General features: G+C 35.4%; 1 protein-coding gene across 2 annotated transcripts; it reads right to left on the reverse strand.

Annotated features, from left to right (window-relative positions):
* Positions 1 to 4,167: 4,167 nt before the first annotated feature.
* Pgk (phosphoglycerate kinase) lies at positions 4,168 to 24,644 on the reverse strand. Of its 2 annotated transcripts, none has more exons than XM_069835377.1 (8): positions 24,436 to 24,644; positions 24,139 to 24,342; positions 12,666 to 12,810; positions 10,575 to 10,774; positions 8,178 to 8,316; positions 7,313 to 7,569; positions 5,761 to 5,960; positions 4,168 to 4,470 (listed from the first exon to the last, which is right to left on the reverse strand). In XM_069835377.1, the coding sequence occupies exons 1-8, from the start codon at positions 24,495 to 24,497 to the stop codon at positions 4,421 to 4,423; spliced, it is 1,257 nt and encodes a 418-aa protein (XP_069691478.1). In that variant the 5' UTR covers positions 24,498 to 24,644; the 3' UTR covers positions 4,168 to 4,420. The 2 variants fall into 2 exon arrangements, with proteins under 2 accessions (XP_069691478.1, XP_069691477.1); XM_069835376.1 differs by having other exon boundaries at positions 12,666 to 12,864.
* Positions 24,645 to 24,916: the final 272 nt, after the last annotated feature.

The following is a 24,916-nucleotide window of genomic DNA, read 5'->3' on the forward strand; positions in this document are numbered from 1 at the left end:
ACTTTAACCCTCATTACCCAATTTTGACTTACACCACTTCTGCTCTGGACGTTCAAATAGCTATTTACAGTAAAATGCATAGAGATATCTTCAAATGATTGATAATGATTTGCATATCTACATATCAGAAATTATTTTGTAGTACATCAATTATGCTGCTTTAATAAACCAATCTACCAAGTGAGTAAAAAGTATAGAACATTGCTTGTAACTTTTCTATTTTAATTTTTTGAAGAAACTCTATAGAAAAAAGTTCTAGGGTGTGAAAAAATTAATATTTTGAACGTGTTTTAAAAAAACTATGTTTTTCACTTACAAAGAGTGTTCCTATAGCCTACTACGTTCCATAATGTAAACATTGCCGACTGAGGAAGGAAAAAGGATAATTCTAATGAGCGGTGTGAAGCATTCTACCTCCGCCCACCTTCAAGATAAGCCTGGAACGTGATCTCTGCCATTGGTTGATTAGTAACTTAATTATCCTTTTCCCTTACTTGCCGGCAATGTTTAGGGCCTATTTCGCATGTCAGACACTATGGAATGCAGTATAAGAGTCTGTTTTTCTTTTAATAAAACCAAGTAGGCCTACTTGTTTTTTCATTACCATTTATAAACTATTATTTTACGAAAATTGTCTCAAATTTATGATCTCAATGTATGTGTACATAACGAAGAGAACTGCTTCAGTAGGCCTATATTAATTTATCACGACGGAAAATAACAGGTCATGAATTAAGCAAAGCTTTTATTCATGGCTGCTGCATTGGCCTACCTATTCGTCAAGAGAGTAAATAACCATACATAGCGATGCGCTCCGTTAATAAATTATTTTACTAATTCTACTCCTAATACTAACCTAGTTAAGACTGGTTCACAATAAATCGGAAATATTGTTTAAATAAATATATTTAAATGTGAGCATTCACAATTAACGAGAAGCTTGCTGGAGTCTGGGAACGTGAAATGCTCACATTTAAATAGATTTATTTTAACAATATTTCCATTCCCGGTTTATTGCGGACCAGCCTTAACCGACACAGCATCGTTAAATAACAGATTAAAAAACTTCCCCATTAGGCAAGCAGTAGGCCTACAATGCCTACATCCATCCAGAATCTCTTCTTCTTCTTTCAATGGCCTTCTAGTTCATTTAAAATCCAGAATCTTTTTGATACTTTTCATCAGCAATTCTGTACTCCCTACTAGATTTTCATATTGTAACAGCCCCGTCGAGACTCGATCACGCGTCCCACAGAGGGCAGGGTGCGCGTGGAAGGATCGGGCGACATGGCGAAGGAAGCTGCAGCCACGCAAACTAGAGGGGCGCGACGTAAGGGGAAGGACGGCACGCTGGTGCATGCCGAGAGGGGAAGAAAGCCAACTGCGGCGCGAGGTGAAGGGGGAGAAGCAGCATGACAGATTATTCTCGAAAACGAATTGTCCAGTAACGGAAACGTCCGGAAGGCCCGCAAAGCGTTGCCTAACAAATAAAAGGAAGCCAGCCTCCGAGAGGAGATTCAGATTTGGACAGCAAGCCAGTTAGTCTTGTGTAGCAGTGAAGCCAGCTTCGAGACCAGAGTTCGACTTGAGTGTGTCCACAGCTGTGTGAGCATCCTGGCCAGTGGACTGTCGCCGGAAGTCCGGAGTTCGAGTGCAGTGGACCGCAGTTGGGGGACCTGAGTTCGAAGTTCAGTGGACTGTCTCTGAAGGTCTGGGGTTCGAGATACTGTGAACTTGAGTGACGGAGCTAGAAGAACTAGCCGAGGCAAACGAACTGTGAACTAAGAACTGACAGCTCTGTTTTGTAAATAGTGCTTTGTAAACATTAGTTAAGATTAACAGTTCATTTTTGTTCTCAATAATCCAAGTAAATTGTCACTGTCGACTGTGGAGTGCAATAACGAATACTGTGTTACTGTGTGGAGTAGAAATCCCATTGTTGACGGGAGTATTTAAACTATTATAGAAAATGATTATTGTTCTTTTGAATAAAAGTTACAGTCTTGTTTTGTATTAAAGTTACAATATTCATTCATTCCAATTCCGAGAACATAATATATTATATAGTAAAACTTATTTCAATTTTCTGCATCACTATACTATCAATAAATTTGCCAATACACTTTTCTTTTAGCTGCCTGAATTTTCTGTCCGCTGTCAATAATCGCACAATTGTTATCTTTATCATTAAACTATCTGAAATCCTGATTAATTAATTGGCAGATTTTAAAATGTACCCGAAATTAAATGCTTCATTTTGTCTTTAAAATATCTCATCACAACTGTATACTAGGCATACCATGTACAAGAGGACTAATAATATAATACCGGAATAAGAGCGTTCATCTTCAACCAATGCAACGAAGCTACTGAGAGCACTCGGGAAGTTCCGCTAGCGCATACGCCATGCCAGGACATTACTCTATCACGTACACGCAGTCGCTTCGCGCAACATATGGTTTGCTAGCTGTGGAACGAGTGGGAAAGTTACTTTATGGACGCGCCTCGTACATCAATATCAAAGCAATTTGCTCTAACATGTAAATCGAATGTCAAATAATAGAATACCAAAAGCAATCCTGAATTATAATCCAACAGGTAAAAGGTCGTTAGGACATCCTCAAAAATGTTGGAAAGAAAACTTTGGTAGACTGTAACCGTTCTTCAAAGGATTACAACCTGAGGATGATGATGATGATGATGATGATGATGAAGGTGAAGTTCCTAGTTGAAATTGAAAATGATATCAATGTGTGTGCATCGAACATAAAGATTAAATTTGAGAAGCTACTTTTTCATAAACAGGTATATTTATCGCATTATTTTTTACTTTAATATTTAGTCAAACATTCAATTTTTACGTTCTACATTATTTACGTTTCTAAACACAACATAAACGTATGTTAATAAGGAGTTTTTTGTTTTATTTTGTAAATCATCTCGCAACCACCCTCAGCTCTTTATATGACGGCCCTAGAAACACTTTATGAACTACTCGTTGTAGAAGAAATCACTTTGCCGAGACAGATACCCATTTTTACAGTAGGTATTTGGTATGCTAAAAAAGTGTTGTTTCGTGAAATTCTCAATCGGTTTTCTGCAGAATCACAATACTTTCTCCTTTTACCTTTTATATTACAAAAATAGAACGTAAAAATAGGCTGAAATTTAGAAATCTGTGCCTAGTAATCAGTTAACAATTGTGGCTGCTCTGTTAAGATCTGCACAGGTCTAAATTCTTATATCCAGGCCTGATCTGAACCAGACTCGAATCTGGCACAAAGCCCGAGATTAGCTTATAATTATCACACAGCGCAACCACAAACCCAAAGACTAACAGATATGGCAGAGGCCACAGGGGTCAGGAACAGCTGCGAGAGATATCACTCCAGATGGAGCATGAGCAAGAGTAATCTGCCAGCCTCCCAAGTAAAACAAATAATCAATGTTCTGTGTCAATGACACAGCAGAGATGAGACAAATGCCATTATGAATATGAAGTTGCACTAAACAATAACTTACGATACCAGTAATCTACTGTTCTTGATGGGGTTAGGTGGACATCTAATAGTGAGTGCATGCCTTAAAATCGTCCTATTATTTATTTAATCAATATATAATTTGAGGAGGAAAAAGGATTTGCGTTTTTTAAGACCTGCGCCAAGCTCGAACCTAACAAGCATAAGTAAATTTCAACCAAAGTCCAGTTCGCGTGTTTGATTGAGCCTGTGCAGAGCTCTACTGCTCTGATTCTCAGTTCTCTATTTGTGAGAGAAAGTGAATAGTCAGAGTGTCTAAGAACAATCCTCACATGCCAAAAGAAATAAAAGACAATTTTCATGTTGAATTTTCCAACACCACAAAACATAAACTTGGTTGTGTTGTTGGAAACATACTTACCAGATGTGAGGCATATGCTGAATTTGTTCCTTGCTTCGATGTTCTGCTGTAAGTTAAAGTAAGTTAGAGTTTGATTTTTATGTCTGGAAAATCAGTCACCAATTAGTGGATGACACAATGCTTTTCAGCACTGATGGTAGACTTGGCATAATAATGATACGATTTCATATATGTCACTCATAACTCCACACAAATACATACCAAAGTGCACATATGATATCGTGATATTGTGGACTAAATGTATATAAAACATAAAAAATATAAACATATATTAACTTCATTTTATTATATTCTCACTGTAACACAAAAGCAATTTTTACATTAAAAAAAATGTAACTAACAGTACACAATTTGACAACAATATTCTCCCTATGATACAGTGTACAGTTTTGGCAGTGTCCATTTACTCTATATAAAGGGCCCATTTCTGTCACAAACACAAACACCTGAAGTAGATATTGTCTCCAATTCTATGTGCTTGTAGGACATGAGTAATTTCTTGTAATATTCCTGTGTATATCTAAGACTGACTGGCATCTGATAGTGCTGCTACTCCAGGTAAAACTTTGCCTGCAAAAGGAAGAGGTTTCTTTTATTTTATGCGTCTGACATAAAATTGAATGACAGCACTTAGTACATTGCAAGACTGATATACGAAAAAATAAAATCTACAATGCTATCACTGTTACTCTTTCTCCATATAATCTAAATACTATTTCACTGCAAGGATACAAGCGTAATGTCCCAGAGGAAGGAAGAGAGTGCCTTATGTGCACTCTTCCTTACTCTGTGCAGAGATCTGAATCTGATGTGATGACAATACACATGAAAAAAATAAGATCAGTAACATTCATAACATAATAACATTCGCTCCATTATAACTGCAGCACTAAGAGATAATGACTTCAAGGTTTTCAAAGAAGTCCACAGCCTAGCAGAAAATGGAAACCACAGAAGAATCGATATAATTATCTTTAAAAACAAAAGCAAAGGTTACATTATTGACTCAACCATCAGGTTTGAAAGTCTTCAGTCCCAGCCTTCAGAAGTCCACTCATTGGTGCTAAAGGAACAATTCCAAGCTTTCTAGCAAAATTTTGGAAATCTCTTTTCCTGTCAACATCTATTTTAAAAGAAATAACTATTGACATTATCAGGGGTTCCCTACAAATTAAAAAAAAAATACCATTGCTATTATCTACCTTAATTATTGAACTTTTCTGAATTTTTCACTGTTGTAAACTTGAATTTTCTTTAACTGAACATTGTATTTAATGCATTATATAAATTTGATATTATCTGGTATGCTTTGTCTATGGGCAACCTCAAAATTTGAGAAAGCAATAAAATAAAATAAATTGATCTAGCTCCCTCTCATTTTTAGTCTTTTCTATACATGGGTATTTAACGTGTTTCGTCTATTTATGAAGTTGGAGCTTATCTCTCTAGATCTTTCTGGTTTTCTCCTTCCTGGTAGGTCTTGTACACATCTCATAATCCTGTTTGATGTAATGCGTGATAATTGACTCTTCCATTTTTGTTACCCATTTTCCTAACCTTCGTATTTTTACACTTATCTGTTCTCTTGTGTACCAATATCAAAGATATGGCTCTCTCAGCATCACATTCCTTAAAGAGGAAATCATATTGAAATTTAAATTGTTCTTAACATTTACTTACTCGAGACCAGGTTTAAATTCGCTTAAATTCCAAACCTAACGACCATTATGACAATCATCCTCAACTGAGAATGACTAACGAGAAAGTATAAGTATAAAATATAATTACCCTCTATTCATGAAAATTCCAAAACCAGTCTGAAGTCTTATAAACTCTGGTAAGCTGTAATACAGAACATACCTTCCAGAAGCTCCAGACTGGCACCACCTCCCGTGCTGACATGGCTAACCTTGTCCTCTGTGCCCCACTTCGCACAGCATGTTGCTGTATCACCTCCACCAATGATAGTAATGGCGCCTTTCGAAGTTACAGCAACCACATTGTCCATCACAGACTTAGTACCACTTGCGAAATTCTTGAACTCAAATACGCCCATTGGCCTGTGAAGAGACAAATCTAACATTTGTCAGCTGCTTCAGAGTCAGCAGGATACAAGTAGTACAAGTAATAATAATAATAATAATAATAATAATAATAATAATAATAATAATAATAATATATTCATAATATTGTTACAAATAACAAATTAATTTAGAAATAAAATATACTATTATACAAAAAGACATTGTTACAGAATACAAGGGCACAATTATGGGTCATTCCACGAAAATATCAACCTCTATGTCAGGGGGTCATTAGCGCAAAGCACCCTGGGGCTAACCTCTCTTACCCACGGAAAACGCAGTGCTCTATGGTGCGCTCATAGCTGCTAGCGGGTATGCTCTCTATCTCTTGCTGCTGTACGACGGACAGCACTGCTTACCCGTTGCACATTTCAGCGAGTGCTGACGATCACTGCTCTATGTCCATTTTCGAAACTATTCAAACTGCATCATGCGATATATCTATGAAATCCCCAATTGACAAAAATGCATTGAGTTTAATTAATCATAATATAATACTTAGGAATTATGATTTAATAACGAGACCAAGTTCACAAGAAACTTTAAACATTTCCTTGTCAATAGAATGTCCTTTTCCCAGATAAGTATAAGCTTATAAATTTCAATAGATAATGCATTTCCACCCTCTTTTATTAAATAATTCTGCTGGAATTTGATTAATACTTGGGGACTTGTACTTTTTCAGATTTTCTATCGCAATTTCGATTTAAGAAAGTGTAGGTTCGGGTATAAATGGCTCAGCAGTTTGTATTTGAATATTGTCCCGATCATTTCGTTGGCCTATGTACATTTAGTAGTTGTCCAAAATAGTTCTTCTATCTGTTCAGGATGGAATGAGATTTGAAAATAATAGAGTATACAAGTTAATTACAATATAATGGAGTCAAGCTATTGAAAGTAACTGAAATTAATGAGTCGATGTATTTTAAGTACCTAATTTGTTATTGTTTAAAATGGTACATACCTGGGTCAGGTCCTTCATATTGTTAGTGTAATTTTTATGCAATATTATAGCAGAATCTTAAGAAATATATACAATTTTATATAACTTTTATAAGGGCATTTTCGGACGTCATGTCTGGAATGAATTTCTCTTGTCAAGTCCAGAACACACGTTTCATTTATTTTCTGGCGAAGCTTTTTTGGTATAAAGTTCCGAAAAATGTTAAAATAAACCTTGAAGAATGAGTAACGTCCTATATTTTTTTTTCATTTGAAAAATCTTAAATAATTCGTAGAGATTGAGAGTTTTCCAAAATAGGAAAATAAGTGTGTCTGAAATGCATTATGTCTAGAACATACGTAGGTCTACTCAAAATCTTTCTCACCCATTCCACACGATAACTTTGGCTCTGTTCACTGGTTCTTTGAACAGCTCTCTTGTCTTGGGACCCACATCTAGCCCCATCCAGCCATCTGGAATCCCAGATTCGAGATCACCGCTCCCAACGGCAGCATCTTCTGCAAATTTATCTGCTGTCACAAAGTCCACTGGCAAATGAATCTGCACGTTGTTCGCCTTAGCTTTGTCCATTAGTTTCTGCACAATTTTAGCACCTTCAGCATCGTAGAGAGAGCTCCCAATCTAAAATACAAATTAAATTCAGACACTTAACCAGTAAAGTCGCCCAAGCATGAACAAGCACACAAATACATATAAACATAGAGGATAATTTAATAAGTTACACCAGTGCACATGGAGCTCAATCCTGAGATTGTTTAAGACTAAAAGGATTTGAATGAACATAAGTACTACAAACACAGCAACTGTCGAAGTCAGGTATGCTGAATGAATTATCCACTGTAAACATATCTGACTTCTCACCCTGATTTATCAGAAGATTTATTTTGTAATTGCTACCATATTGAGAAAGACGCTGTACATACAGAGACAGAAGAGATGCGATGATGTCATTAAAAGAACACTTAATTAGTGTCCAATAATTGTTTTCATGTAATAAGTTCTATCATGTTTAACACTCTGTAATAAAATAGAATAAGCGCTATATTCTGAAAGCATGTGTTTAAGAAAATCTATTTCCGACTTATAACGTATTCTCACTTTTAATACACTTTTCATCTGATTCTTTCGAGAGCGTTATACGGACATTTTATTGCAATTATATAATATGTAATCACAATTTCACTTCATGTTGTTTTCGGTACACTTATATCATAAATCTATTCCATTACCTTGACACCTTGCAGCTCCTTCAGGAATGTGTATGCCATTCCACCACCAATAATCATCTCGTTCACCTTGTCCAGCAAATTGTCGATCAGCTGAATCTTGTCTGCAACCTTAGCACCACCGAGAATAGCCAAAAATGGTCTGGAGAAAGAAACAACAAAGGTCACACACAAACACTAAACACATCAAGAATGTTATGCTGAAACGCAAAACACACAAAACAGCTGGAGTAAAAATAGAATTAGTTGAAAAGGATCTCGCTGAATTGGCGAAATGTTTGGAGCTGAAATGCACTTTCTGATTACGATTTTTATGAAGTTAAAATCGATGTAGAAGATTTTAAAATATGAATTTAAAGCTACAGTATTTCTTTTGGCCATAACTTAGCATGTGCATTCATGTTTAACATCACTCCTCAACATAAAGCACTGCCTCTATGCAGATGAAACTGCTATATTCTGTTTTATATCACTGATGCCCTTAAAATTTGGGAAAAATGTAAAAACTATTGAGATTGCAAAAAGTCCAAAATGAAAGAAACTTCTACATTACCCACATTTAATTCTTGATTACGCCATTAGTTCAGCTGTAGTAAAATTTAGACTTTCATTTATTGGGTTATTTTACGACACTGTATCAACATCTCAGGTTATTTAGCGTCTGAATGAAATGAAGGTGATAATGCCGGTGAAATGAGTCCGAGGTCCATCACCGAAAGTTACCCAGCATTTGCTCATATTGGGTTGAGGGAAAACTCCGGAAAAAACCTCAACCAGGTAACTTGCCCCGACTGGGATTCGAACCCGGGCTACCTGGTTTCGCGGCCAGACGCGCTGACCGTTACTCCACAGGTGTGGACTAGACTTTCATTAGACATAAATGAATTGGTTATTTAAGAAATCACACATCTTTAGCTATGAGTTTACGACTAGCCCAGAAAAATATATTCTCATAAAATCTTTTAATTTCATACTCTTCAGAAAAATACTGTCATAACTTCATCACTTAAAATAAGGCAAACATGTCTACTTTCTCCTACAGACATGCAAATACATGTATTAATGTCAGAAACATTTTTGGCTAAAAATGGACTTATGTTGTTGTTGTTTTCTAATGCCAGGCGTTTGACAGTAAAGTCATTTGACCTCTTGCACTCCAATATTTTTCAAAGATATTATCATGGCCAGCCACTGAAGCACAGATTTTGAGGTGTTCCGAATCCATTTCTTATGTGGTTTCTCAAATAACCGATTCAATTAACTGCCTTGCAAAATACTGTATTTATACGAACTAGGAAATTTAAAGTCTCCAAAATGTTTGCTATATATTGAGCAAGAAGGAAATGGGTGTGGAACATACGAGCAATTGCACAGCTTTAGCAACCTCTGAGGCTATAACAAAAAAATACTATACTGAAATGCAAAATGACATACAGCTTAACTAGCATATCAAAGCATTCCAATTCAATCCAATCTAATCCATCAGTCCCTATTGAAGATCATGGCATGACTTCAGTAAACCCATTTTATTACTTAACAGGAGTATCAATATGGTGAGAGGAATACTTAAGGTCACTGTTCCTTGAAGAGACATTTACAAAGCATGGATTTCACTACTAACCCTGTATGTACGGAATATAGCAAGAAAAAAAATTTCCCGACAAATATCGTGGGAACTGCTCTGTGATTCCTCAGGATTTAAATAAGATTAAAATTAAACAATCTATGCAAGTTCACACTTGCCTCTGAACTGTTTGTATTGTCTCTGTACAAGGGATGCAAAATTAGCCAACTTTTTAGACCTGAGTGCGATTAGACCATTTATACTGTCGCCCTATTAAAGAAGTTAGGGGTGATCCAAGTGCTCTTAGGTATATTATATTCCGCTTTTCCAGTCTTATAATGACTGTCTTCCCCACAACTGCTTTTCAATCTGTAGAAAGAAAGCAACTCTCACAAATTTGGAAATGAATGCAACACACTTAAATTTCATTCCTCATAAAAAAGTTAACAATTTCCTCGTAAAATATCTTCATGAAATCTATCCTTTAATGTAAGTTAGTTAAAAATATAGAATGACTGTATATAAACAAAGTTACATGATTACTTCTGTCCTTTTACTTTGTAGATTTGTTCCTTTCTTTATAATGTCATCAAATGTATGTGCTAATTCTTGCAGTGCTTCTTGTGCTCCACACTGCATATGAACTTAACAGAGAAATAGTAAGTTCTCTGATGTACTTGAATGTTTTTCTACAGGCCAATTTAATGCAAGGATCTCTAAAAATCACACCAGAAAATATCCATCTTTCAGAGAGTAATTTAATAATGCCTATCAAGTGAGATATAACGATGGTTGGATATCATAAAACACCTACTAACAAACAATTACCCAATTACCTCTCAGGATTATCGAGAGCCTTGGCGAAGTATTCAAGTTCCTTCTTGAGCAGAAATCCAGATGCACGCACTGTGAAACCTTCACCCATCATGGAACTGTGAGCACGGTGAGCTGTTCCAAATGCATCATTCACATAATAGTCGCCCAGCTTCCGAAGGGACTTGCGGAACTTGGTTATATCTTCTGAAGAGGCTTTAACCTATATAAAAAATTAGTGTGATTAAATGACACATTCTTTCTTACAATACATATATTGTTGTTGTTTTCTAATGCCAGGCATTTGACAATAAAGTCATTTGACCTCTTGCACTCCAATATTTTTCAAAGATATTGTCGTGGTTAGCCACTGACGCACAGATTTTGAGATGTTCTGAATCCATTTCTTGATTTGAGTTGCACAAAGGACAGTTAGGGGACTGATATATTCCAATTCTATGCAGGTGCTTGGCCAAACAGTCATGGCCTGTTGCTAATCTAAATGCAGCTACAGATGATTTGCATGGTAAATCAGGAATCAACTGTGGATTATGATGCAGAGAGTTCCATTTTTTCCCTTGGGATTGTGTTATCAAATTTTGTTTGTTGAAGTCTAAGTATGTACATAGATTTAATAAATCTTTTCACAGAGTAATATATAGATTTAGTAACAGGTCTGTAAATAGCAGTGCTGCCCTTCTTTGCTAAAGCATCCACATTCTCGTTTCCTAGGATTCCACAATGGGATGGTATCCATTGGAATACAATTCTTTTATTGAGTGTTATTAGTTGAGAGAGCATTTTATTTATTTCTGCTATTTGAGATGAAGATGTGTGTTTAGAGACAATTGATAGAATAGCTGCTTTGGAGTCTGACAATATAACTTCATTTTTAAATTTATTGATGTGGCAGAGAAGATTCCTGAGACTCACTTATTGCAATGATTTCTCCATCAAAACTTGTTGTTCCATATCCAAGAGATCTATAAAGTGAGAAGAGACAGCACGTAACACCTGCACCTGCACCTTGTACATATATTGTATATACAGCAATTCCACAATCATATTCTTATAAATCCCATTATTTGTTAAGTCACAACATTCTCACTGCCACTGTCCACTGTTCTAATCCCCAGCCCATAGTGAAGATGGTCTCTCAACAATGTCACATTTCTCCCCTCTCCTGTTGATTGAGGAACGTAAAAACTTAAACAGAATCCAATATGAAGCATGAACCTACTGATTAATAAACAAGATCCAATGAATAAACAACATCAACTCTCCTGTGGAAAAATTGGTCCTCAGAAACAAAGGAAGAACTTGCATGATGCCAGCTTTCAAATGGGCTAGGACCCCAAAAAAATGACCAATGAAGAAGAATAATAAGATAAAATGAAAGATTCTTTTATTTCTTTCTGCTTTACCTATGACGTCAAACATCTTTAAAAACAAATTTATCTGTTCATCTATTGTTAAATCAATACACTGACGTATTACTTACTAACTTTTAAATTCTCGTAGCTCTCACAAAAATTTCAATTTAAAATGTGTGATCACTTCAAGAAAAGGGCAGCATACAGTTTATAGACTAATAGCAAGCAAAGTTTCAAATCCCCCTCTGGATATTATTTAGGATAATTAGGTATTATGTCCTGAATGAAACATTTTGAAGACAAATGACTTATGTTTTATTTAGCACTATTTTTATGCAATAAAAATCAGAGGCAATCATTATATCTGAGTACAAATTACAGCATTATTATATTTCATATTCATAATTTAAGAACAGACAGACATAAAATCTGTCCAATAGTACTGAAGTCGAAAAACTGTCTATAGACGAATAGAAAGACAAAGAATATACCAAAAAAATATTTCATATATAAGGGCTGCTAAGAATGTGCAATTCTGTAAAAATATCAAAATATTTCGTATTATCGGAAAATAAAGATTTGTTATTATTCTTAATCCTTTCTCGAGCTAACTAATGAATTAGAAGTACTTTTTCTGTGTGAATGGTTTTTTTCTTGTTGCCAATCATAATCTTTTCCCTTTATGTCTTTCTTTTATGAATAACTAGTGAAATAATTATAAATGTAACATTTCTTCCTTACCTTGTTGCCCTTCTCATCAACACCTTTGCCCTCTTCTTCGATATAGAATCGCAAATTCTCAAGAAGTAACACAGATCCTGGTTTGGGATCCTCACATGCCTTCTCCACCTCTGGTCCCACGCAGTCGTTAAGGAAGATCACTTCCCTGGCAACAGAAGACTGACGCATACTTCCATATTCTACTCCACATGACAATTTTCTATAAAGGACAGATGAAAAGAAAAGAAAAGAAAAGAGAAGAGAAGAGGAGAGCTTCAGGAAGTAGTATTTAGTAGTAGTATTTAGTAATAGTATTTAGTAGTAATATTTAGTAATAGTATTTAGTAGTAGTATTTATTTATTTAACCTGGTAGAGATAAGGCCGTCAGACCTTCTCTGCCCCTCTACCAGGGGATTATAACTATAATATGAAAAATAAAATTACAATTAATATTAAATTTACAATTACAATAAAAATTAAAGTACTACAAGATTACCTGATTAATGAAAGCTAGACATTTTATCATAGAAGTTAAGAACAAAGAATATTTTTGTATTTACTGAATTACAAATTAAACCTAGAATAACAAAATTCTATAGTGATGAAATTACCATATACTGAAATATTTTATGATAGATTAAGAGATCTATTTACAAGAAACCATGTCTGAACGAGTCTTAATTACTGACCAAGTGCCTAGTAAGTTTGTGTTTGAATTCAATTTTATTTCGACAGTCCCTGATGCTAGCAGGTAGCGAATTCCAGAGTCTTGGCAGGGCTATTGTGAAAGAGCATGAGTATGAGGAGGTGCGATGGGATGGTATTGTTAGTATTGTTTCATGGTGAGAGCGTGTGTTCAGATTGTGGTAGGAAGAAAGGTAAGTGAAGCGAGACGACAGGTATGAAGGAATAGAGGAGTTCAAGATTTCGAAGAGAAGGAGAAGTGAATGTAAATTTCTTTTCTTATCTAGTTTAAGCCAACCTATTGTTTCCAGGGATGGGGTAATATGATCATATTTACGAACATTGCTTACAAAACGTATACACAAGTTATGAGCACGTTGAAGTTTCGTTTTGTTGTCACTGGAAAGGTCAGTCAGTAAAATGTCAGCATAGTCAAAATAGGGAAATACAAGCGTCTGCACAAGGGACTTTTTTAAGCAAGAGCGAAGATGAACATTTATCCTTTTTAGCACATGGATAATAGAATATAGGCTACTTTTCTGCAGGTTTCTGTGATTTGCATGTCCCAGTTGAGATTATTATCCATGTGAATGCCAAGATTTTTTACCGAAGAACTGAAAGGGATATGCACTGTATTTACTTTAACGGGGGAAATGTCGAGGTGCTTTACAGCATGTTTGCCGTTTGTGTCCTAATATAATTGCTTGCCTCTTTCCAGGATTTATATTAAGATGGAATTTCTTTGTCCACGTCACAATCGAGTCAATGTCTTCGTTCAGTTTGTCTATAGCGTCATTTACTCAGTCTAAGTGGGAAGAGATGTAGGATTGAAGGTCGTCAGCATACAAGTGATAGTTACAATGCCTTACAAGAGATGTAAAATCATTGACATATATTGTGAACAACAATGGTCTGAGTACCGACCCCTGTGGTATACCTGATGTTATGTTAAGCCAGGAAGAGCTTTGATTCCCGGATACAACACATTGTTGTCTTTCTTGTAAGTAGATTCGAACCAACTCACAGCAGTCTCTGACAAATACAGATTTCTCAATTTAAGGGTGAGCAGGTCAAAATTTACAGAGTTGAAAGCTTTGCTAAGGTCAAGAAGTGTTAGTATTGTTACTTTATTAGAGTCAGTTGCTTCACGAATGTCTTCGGTCACTTTTAGTAGAGCAGTTATTGTGTTGTGTCCAGCTCTGAAACCTGACTGATACTTGTAGAATAGTTTGTGTTCGTTCATGTAGTTAGTAATTTGTCTGTGTACGATTCTTTCCAGTGCTTTTGATATGGCTGGCAGGATGCTTATTGGTCTATAGTTGTTCAGGTCGGTGGAACTTTGACTTTTGGAAGAGGAAGAACAAAAGCTTGCTTCCATATTTTAGGGAAAGTTGAAGTGATTAAGGAACTATTGAATATGTGTGCAATTGTAGGTATTACTATGTCTTGTATTTTCTGTATGAGTAATATGCTAATGTTGTCTGGCCCTTGAGCTTTCGTCTTGATGCGCCGGATGGCTTTCATTACGTCAATAGGAGTGATGTCGGTAAAACTGAATTTGTCTCGAGTTGGGGGAGCTGATTCAGGCAAAACTGTGTCTTGTTTTGTTGTGTCATTTAAGGTGGGGTCCTTTACAAAGTGTTCGTTCAAGTGGTCAAGTGGGATGGGAATGTCTGCTTGTTCACTAGCCCTTCCAAGTCCAATAATCTTCAGATTTTTCCATAACTCGGAAGGGGTTGTGTTGGGCTCTATAAGTTTGTAAGAGTATTTGAGTTTAGCATTTCTTATTAGTTGAGTCGTTCTATTTCTGAGGTGTTTATAGAAATTAAAATATTCGTCGTTTTTGTTGCGGGTGTATTGTCTATAGGCTAAGTCGCGTTCGAACATCAGGCTAAGTATTTCAGTCGTCATCCAAGGGGCTGGGGTTTTTCTGGTATGTTTGGTCTTTAATGGTGCATGTTTGTCATAAAGTTGAAGTATTAACGTATTGAATAAGTCTACTTTCTCGTCTACAGTTCGTAATGTCCAGATCATGTGCCATGCAAGTTGTGCAGCGTCTTCTTTCAATGCAATATCATCTATTCTTTTAATATCCCTGTAAGTAATTACTCTGGGAGTCGATTTAGGACACTGCAGATTAAACGATAGATAAATGATATCATGCCCTGATAGTCCTGGTGTAGGCAACTGTCCATGCGTCAGTATTTTGTCGGCATTGTTAGTAATTATCAAGTCCAGTAATGTGTCTGTACCTTCCGTATGATGTGTAGGAGCTAGGGGTAAGATTACCATATCAAGGCACTGGAAGAATGATTGAAGTCTTTTAGTCATGCTAGAATGTGAGGCAAGTAAATTTGAATTGAAGTCCCCCATTATTATAACATTCTCATATTGTGGCGTTACGTTTAGTAAGGAGGTATCAAAATCATCTACGTCATATATATGTGGGGGTTTATATACGACACACACTAGACATTTTGTAAATAAGGTGCAAATTTCAATGAACATAAATTCGGGTTTGGCAGAATACTGGCTTGGTGAATGGTGAATAATTTTAGGTCGCAAATTGGATCTAATATAACCAGCCACCCCCTCCTCCTCTCTTGCCCTCTCTGTCATTACGGCAAAGTGTATAACCAGGAAGGTTTACGAGAGTGGAAGGAAGATTAGGATGTAACCAAGATTCAGAGATAAGAATAACGTGAATGTCTAAAGGTGCAAAGATAGAAGAAAATTCGTCAAAATGACACAACAGACTTTGAGCATTCACGTGAACAACATTAAGTGACAAAGGAGAGGAAGAAAGCGCAGCCTTGAGTATGTCTGCAGTACAGGGTAGTGAGCGGGTGTTCGTGTTATTACAAGGGAGCGGTCTCTGTACACTGACCTCAGGGACTGTCGGGTGAACATGCTGCTTTTTGTTCTCAATGGTACCAACCTAATGCAATTCAAGTTTTAAATTATTTTCTAGCAATAATAACTTAAAATTACAGTACTAAATGATAAAGAATAAGAAGAAAAATAATTAATTAATAAGTAACATTATTATATAGTAGAAGTTAAAGTAACTTAAAATTACAGTACTAAATGATAAGAATAAGAATGAAAAAGAATTAATTATTAAGTAAAGTTACGGTTAGAGTAAAAGTTAATCTAGATTGAATATTACAGTGTATATAAATTAGTTGCCTTACTAGTTTTACGCAGCCGACTCGTTCAGATCATGTCTTCTGGGCAATTAATTCTGTGTTTGTGTTCTCCTACTTTGACAATAATGTCTCCGTCTTGAGTCCATACGTTTTTCAGGCTGTATTTACTTATGCACTCTTTTAACAGATTATGCCTGGCTTTAGTCAGGTCTTCACGGACGGTAACAAGACTACCCTTTAACAGTTTTTTATTTCTGAATACCTCAGCCCTCTTTCTATAGCTGACGAATTTGACAATGATAGGTCGAGGGAGTTCACAGTAGAGGAAAGAATAACACAAAACAACTTCATCAACTACAATGTATTTACTGTAATAAAAACAAGACTTGTAATGCAATGTAATGCACTAGGTAAGTTATTGATCATTAACACCTTCAGACATGGGCAAGTACGAACTTTTTGGTCTTCACGACACCTAGTCTCAAAACATCAAAATAACTCTTTATTTCTGAAGTAGGGTCATCATTAAAGTGGAATTCATTATCTTAATTATAGAATATATAATCTGCACAGTTGAATTCCTATATATTGCATTAAAAAATATTCCCTAAATTGTCTTAATTGATAAGTCTACTCTGTAAACAATTCAAATAATCAGGAAAGGCAAGATGAGAATCTGTATATTGGATCCATTATCAAGAACTATTCTCGAGGACTGGACCTTGAAAATGCAGTCAAAATGCAGCTCTGAAACATATGTTTCTGCATCTGACAAAAAAAAAAAAAAAAAAAAAAAAAAAATTTGCACCATGCTGAACACCAGGAAAGTCTTAAATCATACTTGATTTATTTTATTTCTGTAATAGTTTTCCAAAGTTGCAATCCCAAAATATATATATATAAATTGTGAGAAGACATATCCTCATGTGGATGTAAGCAGATATTAAACACAAAATAAGAGGACATTTTATAGTATATTGCGATAAAAATGTGATAAGTGCACTATAACAGAACTGAAAAAAAAACAGTTTGAAAAAACGAGGCAAAGTAAGAGTTTTTTCAGTTTCCGAGATTCTGTTATGCACTTGTACTGCATACCATTTTTTGGACAATCGTCATTTAAATAAATTTGTTTTTAATTTTGAACATTGCATAAATTTGTTTGATATGTAAAAAATGTCTCCAATGAAAAAAATATGAATGTCGTTGCCAAGGTAGTAAGTCGGTTATATTAGGTTTGTTCCAGCACAGTTCAGAATCGATTCGATTCTGAACTGCCTGTTCATGCGCAGTAGCCCAATGTGTGTTTCAACAAGACTAGAACTGATTCTGAACTGATACTGAACTCCCAGTTCCCTGTTCCAACATGCTTCAGAACTCTCTATTAAAAGCAGAACTAGGAATTCTGAATTGTTGATGGATGCGCAGATGGTTTAATCTGAAGTTATGGTTAAAATGCTTCGAAACTAGGCAAGTTAAAATACAAAAAATTGTCGATCATGAGTGATTTGGAAGGTGACAGTGATATATTTTATGACGAAGTTTGGAAAATGTCTATAATTTTAATATGAAAAGAAACTCTGAAGGCCTTGAAAGAACAGTTCTGTTCAGGAAACGTTCCAACAATGTAAAATCCCGAACTAGTTCTGACACTGTACACAACTGGCGCATGCGTCGAAAGAAGTTCAGTACTAGTTCAGAATGTGTTCTGAATTGCATGCTGGAATAAACCTTTTGTTTCAGTATAACTTAAACAGTCATTGTGGTTCCTGGTAATTAAAATTGTATTAATCTGATCAATATAATACGAGTTTAATTAGAAGTTTCATAATTATTTAATGATTATGGCAAAATAATTAGTTGAGGATTAAGTGGATGAAGAGATTAAAGAAGCATAGAGGATGTTACACTAGGCTAAGTTGATACTGGAAAAGATATGAAAATGTGTAGGTATTTTTCTAAACAAAAGCTCTATTTGTTTCTACTTACTGAACACCACATAACACATTTCACAATACATATCATATAAAATAATCTCAGTTTAATCAAATAAAAAAGATATATATGCCTTGCATATATCACAATTGTCGAAGAATGTCATTATCCCATCCGAACACCTCTCCTACATACTATCCTGTAGTGTCTTTAGTTCTTGATATCCACCTTCCTTTGGTAATGCTATTGTAAAGATTTACCAAATGGAAGTATATTGTGTTTTTCTATAGCAATTTATAATAATAATAATAATAATAATAATAATAATAATAATAATAATAATAATAATGGCTTTATTTAACCTGGCAGAGTTACGGCTGTAAGGCCTTCTCTTACAATCAATCAGGATTAAAACATGCTTACATAGTTGAACATAAAACTGGATCAGAATTAAGTAATTACATACTGATACAATTAGGTACATAATGATATCAAAAGAGGTAGTTACATAAAAATTTACCTCATAAAATAAAAATAAACATAGTGGAATACATATTAATGTTGTTAGAATCAAATACAAATCACATAAAAACAGAAGCCGATAATTCAATAAAAAATGTACACAGTAGAAATAAAAATAAACACATTAGTATGCATATTAGTATTAGATTACAATTAAGTAGGATTCACATAATTAAACCAGAAACCGACAATTGAATAAAATGTACACAAAAAATAGATTAATAATAAAAAAACAACACAGTGGGATACATATTGGCGTTAAGTGATAAATAAACAAGATTTACATGATTACACAATACAAATAAGAAACAAAAAAAATAAATAAAAAAATAAAATTAAATACAGTGGAACACATTCCATTAAATATTTGCAAAGCGTTAGGTCTGGCAACTCATTTACATTTAAAGGAAATTAAAGTTCGGCAGCCCTTGACTTCAGGCGGCAGAGAATTCCAGTGACGAGAAGTAGCAACAGTGAAAGATGAAGAATAAAGAGATGATGTGTGGAGTGGTATTTCTAGCGTGTTATCATATTGTGACTCAAGAGCTTGGCTGGAAAATTACTGTCTATCCACCTGACAGGTCCAACCAGTGTCATGTTATCACCATTTCTTCCTACAAATCAAGTGACAGTGTGGCCAACAATGGCATAATTATGCTACACCTAGCAGAATTTATGTTGCGCAGCATGTACCATAACATCTATAGCATAATGAAGGACAACTCTAAACGAATGAAACAACTATATGTATCTATTATGAATGAACTATTAATGATAGGAGAATGTACAAGGCATCAATAAACAGCACAACTCTCCAAGTTTTATTTGTAGGTACTTATTGTTAGCACACGTCCTATATTGCTACGTTGGTGCGCTCTGCTAGTGTAACAATGGCAAGTGATCGGGAGAAGGTGTTCTGTGTGTTGAAGTTAGTTCCATCACAACAGTACAACGGCATTTCCGCACACGTTTTGTTAAAGATTCGCCATCTCGGAAGAACATCTACCATTGGTATCATCAGTTCTAAGAGACTGGTTCTGTGTGTAAAAGGAAGAGTACACAGCAGCAGCCACGTGTAATGCGAATGTTCACAGAATCAGAGAAGCTTCCGCAACAAACCCACAAATTCATATACCAAGCCAGTTATCAGGTTCCAAAAAAACTGTATGACATGTTCTTCGTAAGGAACTGGTCATCAAGCCATACAAATTGCAGAAAGTACAGACCCAGAAACAAAATTTGGGCCACCTGAATTTTCCAAGTTCCAGTTATACTGTGCATGCTCAGTTTGGAAAACTCAGGTGGCCCAAATTTTGTTTCTGAGTCTGTACAAGCAAGCCCTGAAACCAAATGACAAGATCGTGCACCATCAATTGAGTGTGGAGATGCAAGCGAACATAGAGGATGAAGATTTTGAAGGCCGCCTAGTTTTCTCTGACAAGCAACATTGCATGTTAATTGGAAGGTTAATCGTCATAACATGCGACGAGTATGGGGCACAGAGAACCCTCATGCCATTATTAACCATGCCTGGGATTCACCTAAGATCAACATTTTAAAGCCATATCACAAAGGAAAGTCTATGGTCCATTCTTCTTCGATGAGGGCATCATAAGTGGAATGACCTACCTTCGCATGCTGCAGCAGTGGCTAATCCCATAGCTGGATGAGGACTCCAATGACTACCTGTTTAAACAAAATGGGACACTACCCCATTATCACAATGCAGTCTGGCATTACCTGAATGAACATCTGTCTCACCACTGGATTGGCTGTGTTACTGCCAATGACTTGGCATGTCGCAATTGGCTACCTAGGTCACCTGACCTAATCCCTGTAATTTTTTTCTATGGGGTTATGTGAAGGACGCTGTATATGTGCCACCTTTACAAGCTCTGGCACAGTTACAACAGCATGATGTCACTGTCATCGAAACCATAGACATGGACATGCTGTTTCATGTATGGCAAGAACTTTATTATTCCTGGACATATGCTGTGTGATACATGGTTCCCACATTGAATCTCTGTAAGGTAAGTTAAAACTTTGAGAGTTGTGCTGTTTATTGATAACTTATACGTTACTGGTATGCTATCTTTAATACATACTTTATTCATAATAAATACGTGAAGTTGTTTCATTCTTTCAGACTTGCCCTGTACCAAAATGTAGCATAATATCTAATGTGCTAAAGCATGTAACATGGGAAATGTAAAGTCAATATATTTTTTAAAACTTTAATTTATTATGGGAAATTGAGTTCTCAACAGTCCTGTTAGGTTGTCACTGCAGACCATTTGGAATAAATGGTACTGTAAGCAACCAACTTATTTTAATCCTGGCAGAATATCAGAGCTTACAATAGAATGTTATGTCTTCTAATTATCTACTGTAATGCAATAGTGATTACAGAATTTGGGGGCAAAGAATATTTTGTGTTTGCTACAATTGAAAGCAATACTACCTTTGGAAATTCATAATCAAGAAAACAGTTTGAAGACTGTCCCTGTGTGTGTTACCAATTTCGCGTCAAGCAAGTTCGGTTTCAGAATTTTCATCTCCGTGTTAGGAACATTTAGAAAAGAAGACCGAGAAATGGGAATTTAATCTCCTTGATATTGGTTGCCTTGTTAGGCCAACTATATAAATCGACTGAATTATTTTTCTTAGCCAGAAAAAAACCCAACCAGGATTTGAATCTGGACCTGCTCATTCGAAGGTCAGACATGCTAACCATTACTCCACAGCGTACCTCTGACTGAGGTTCTGGTTGATATGTACATCTGCTATCAGGCAATACATATCTCATTTAACGATATGTGTCACAGGAAGAACAATTATTTTTGTATACATCTGAAATCTGATTAGTGTAATATGTTACTAGTCTGTGAGGTATGCAATGGAAGAGGAAAGGAACTAAGGAAGTGGGTCTTCCATTACGTTCTACACACATGTTGCGGCTATGTATGAAGTTATGGACACTCTATACATGAAATCTGGAAAACTCTAAGCATTAATTGTCACACACAAATCCCGAAGCTCGGTAAGAATGCAGGCAACTTCGGTTGTTCGGTTGCTTTAATATTGACTTAAGGGAAGACTCCACTGAAAATTATGAAAATTTTTCCAAATTTTTTTTAGCTATTTCACTTATTCAGAATTTATATTTTCATACCCCAAATGGATTCAGCTCAATTCTCATTACAAATACTCGTATGTTTACACTTTTTAAATTAAAGCTGGAAGGGGGCGTGGAATTTAAAGAGCTGTCAAAATTGTTTTTCATCGAAGAATTCTTTTTCAAAATTTCTGATTACAAAGCTAGTAACTTTTTGTTGGCTCCCTGAAGTTATTAGATGAATGTAGCGGAGGAGAATATTAATTTACATAAATATTCATTTTATTTTCAAATCTATTTTTCTGTGTTCATTTTTGTTGATTCAACACCAACTTTCTTATGCCAAATATTAATCAAATGTTAAATGTTATGTTTTATTTAACGACGCTCGCAACTGCAGAGGTTATATCAGCGTCGCCGGATGTGCCGGAATTTTGTCCCGCAGGAGTTCTTTTACATCACAAGTATTTATGAGGTAGCTGCATGTTTCTATGCATTTATTTTGTGAGAAATGCTGCTAGTTTATTTTATTAATATTTTCCATAAGAAAAATATTAATAAAATAAACTAGTAGCATTTTTCATAAGAAAAATATTAATAAAATAAACTAGCAGCATTTCTCACAAAATAAATGCATAAAAACATGCAGCTACCTCATAAATACTTGCAGTAAAAATTTCATCCAGATTGGCATAAGAAAGTTGGTGTTGAATCAACAAAAATGAACACAGAAAAATAGATTTGAAAATAAAATGAATATTTATGTAAATTAATATTCTCCTCCGCTACATTCATCTAGTAACTTCAGGGAGCCAACAAAAAGTTACTAGCTTTGTAATCAGAAATTTAAAAAAAGAATTCTTCGATGAAAAACAATTTTGACAACTCTTTAAATTCCACGCCCCCTTCCAGCCTAATTTAAAAAGTGTAAACATACGAGTATTTGTAATCAGAATTGAGCTGAATCCATTTGGGGCATGAAAATATAAATTCTGAATAAGTGAAATAGCTAAAAAAAATTTGGAAAAATTTTCATAATTTTCAGTGGAGCCTTCCCTTAAAACATGTGTTTGTTTTCCTTGTAATTTATTGTATCACGCTCCCACTTAGCCATCTATTGAGGGCTACCATATTGAGAAATACGTATTTTTAAAAATGGTTAGATACACAATAACTTACAGCAAAGCATTTTTCTCGTTGAAACGTAATATCTACTGAAGAGTAAGTCGTACAAGTTGTGTTTAGGCCCTACGCAATTTTCGGCGACGCTTTCCTAAGATTCCACAATCCAAACATTGTTACTAAATTATTTTAGTAAGTGGCGAGAAACAGGTTTCGTTCTCAATAATAAGAAACACTGTAGGCTACAGACTAATAGGCACGAAATATTAGTGGGGAACTTATAAATCGCTGCAATGACGTGTAATAGAACAAAGGCTAATGGAGAACATTTTCAGCAACTGCTATTAAATTTAGTAAAATTCTTTCCATTTCCATAAATAAAAAATTCACTATAGAAGTTAAGCGAAAGATCACTTGTCAGATTTTAGTATCGTGAGACGGCAAGAACATTATTCGCAAGAGTTCGTGATCTACTTGCCAGACCGTAATGCTGACAGATTCCTTCGGTCCTGTAGGCCTACTTCTACTGTCATCAACAGAGCTATAAGTGCTCTTGCCTGTCATTTCTTTCATTATATAATGTTAAACGATCCTCTGAGTGAGGTTCTGGCTATAGGCTATGTACATATGTATATTATCAGGCAGTACACCTCGCGTGACGGTATGTGTCAGAGGAAGAACAAATGTTTGTATGCATCTGAAGTCTGACTAGTGTAATATGTGGCTAGTCTGCGATGTATGCAATGGAAAGGGGGAAGGAATTTGCTACCCTACCCCATTATCTCCTGGCCTAGGTGCCTCAAAAGTGGTGTCTTCTTGGTATCACTTGCGAGCTTCAGACCTGTCTTCGGCCAGGTGACTAAACAACAACAACAATGTTAAACGGTAGGAATATACCAATTCACACAACTAAGAAAGAAATTAATTAATTATATACTCGGCCACAGACAAATCCTCACTAACCTGCCAAGGAGTTTTTGTAGTTCAGCTGCTACAGGTTGTAAGGTGTACTTCAAATTTTTCTGCCCATCCGGACGACCGAGATGAGACATCAGTACAACGGATTTTGCTTCTTTATCAAGTGCATATTTAATAGTATCCAAGGCAGCAACGATTCGTTGATTATTAGTGATCGCTCCATCTTTCAGAGGAACATTAAAATCCACTCTGTAAATTAATATGTCAGGTCATAACACTGAAGGAAGTGTAATATCGGAAGAGATAAAAAAAATTAACATCAAATGTAATAAAGCTACTAACCTCATCAAAATTCTCTTCCCAGCCAAATTGAGGCTATCGATTGCTAATTTATTAAATGCCATAATTAAGTTCTTACACTACCTTTAATTGAAATAAAATCTATAGATCGAAAGACTACACAAATTGAACCTCCGGCAGAAGTCACCTTGAACTTAAGAAGGTCATACTCAAGTCACTTAGGTCAAATTAAAGGAAAACACCACACTGGAAAGAACCTTCCTTATAATTTCGTTGAAATACAAAACAAATATTTGACACCAAAGTAATTTTATAACACATAATACGCTAAGAAAAATAATTCAGTCGATTTATCGATTTATATGGTTGGCCTAATAAGGCAACCAATATCAAGGAGATTAAATTCCCTTTCTCGATCTTCTCTCCTAAATGTCCCTAACACGGAGATGAAAATAATTTTCACTATTATTGTGGAACCGAACTTGCTTTCGAAAGCAGACTTACCGCAATATAATTTCTTTCG

This window comes from Periplaneta americana, chromosome 9 (assembly GCF_040183065.1).
Source record: "Periplaneta americana isolate PAMFEO1 chromosome 9, P.americana_PAMFEO1_priV1, whole genome shotgun sequence".
NCBI lineage: Eukaryota > Metazoa > Arthropoda > Insecta > Blattodea > Blattidae > Periplaneta > Periplaneta americana.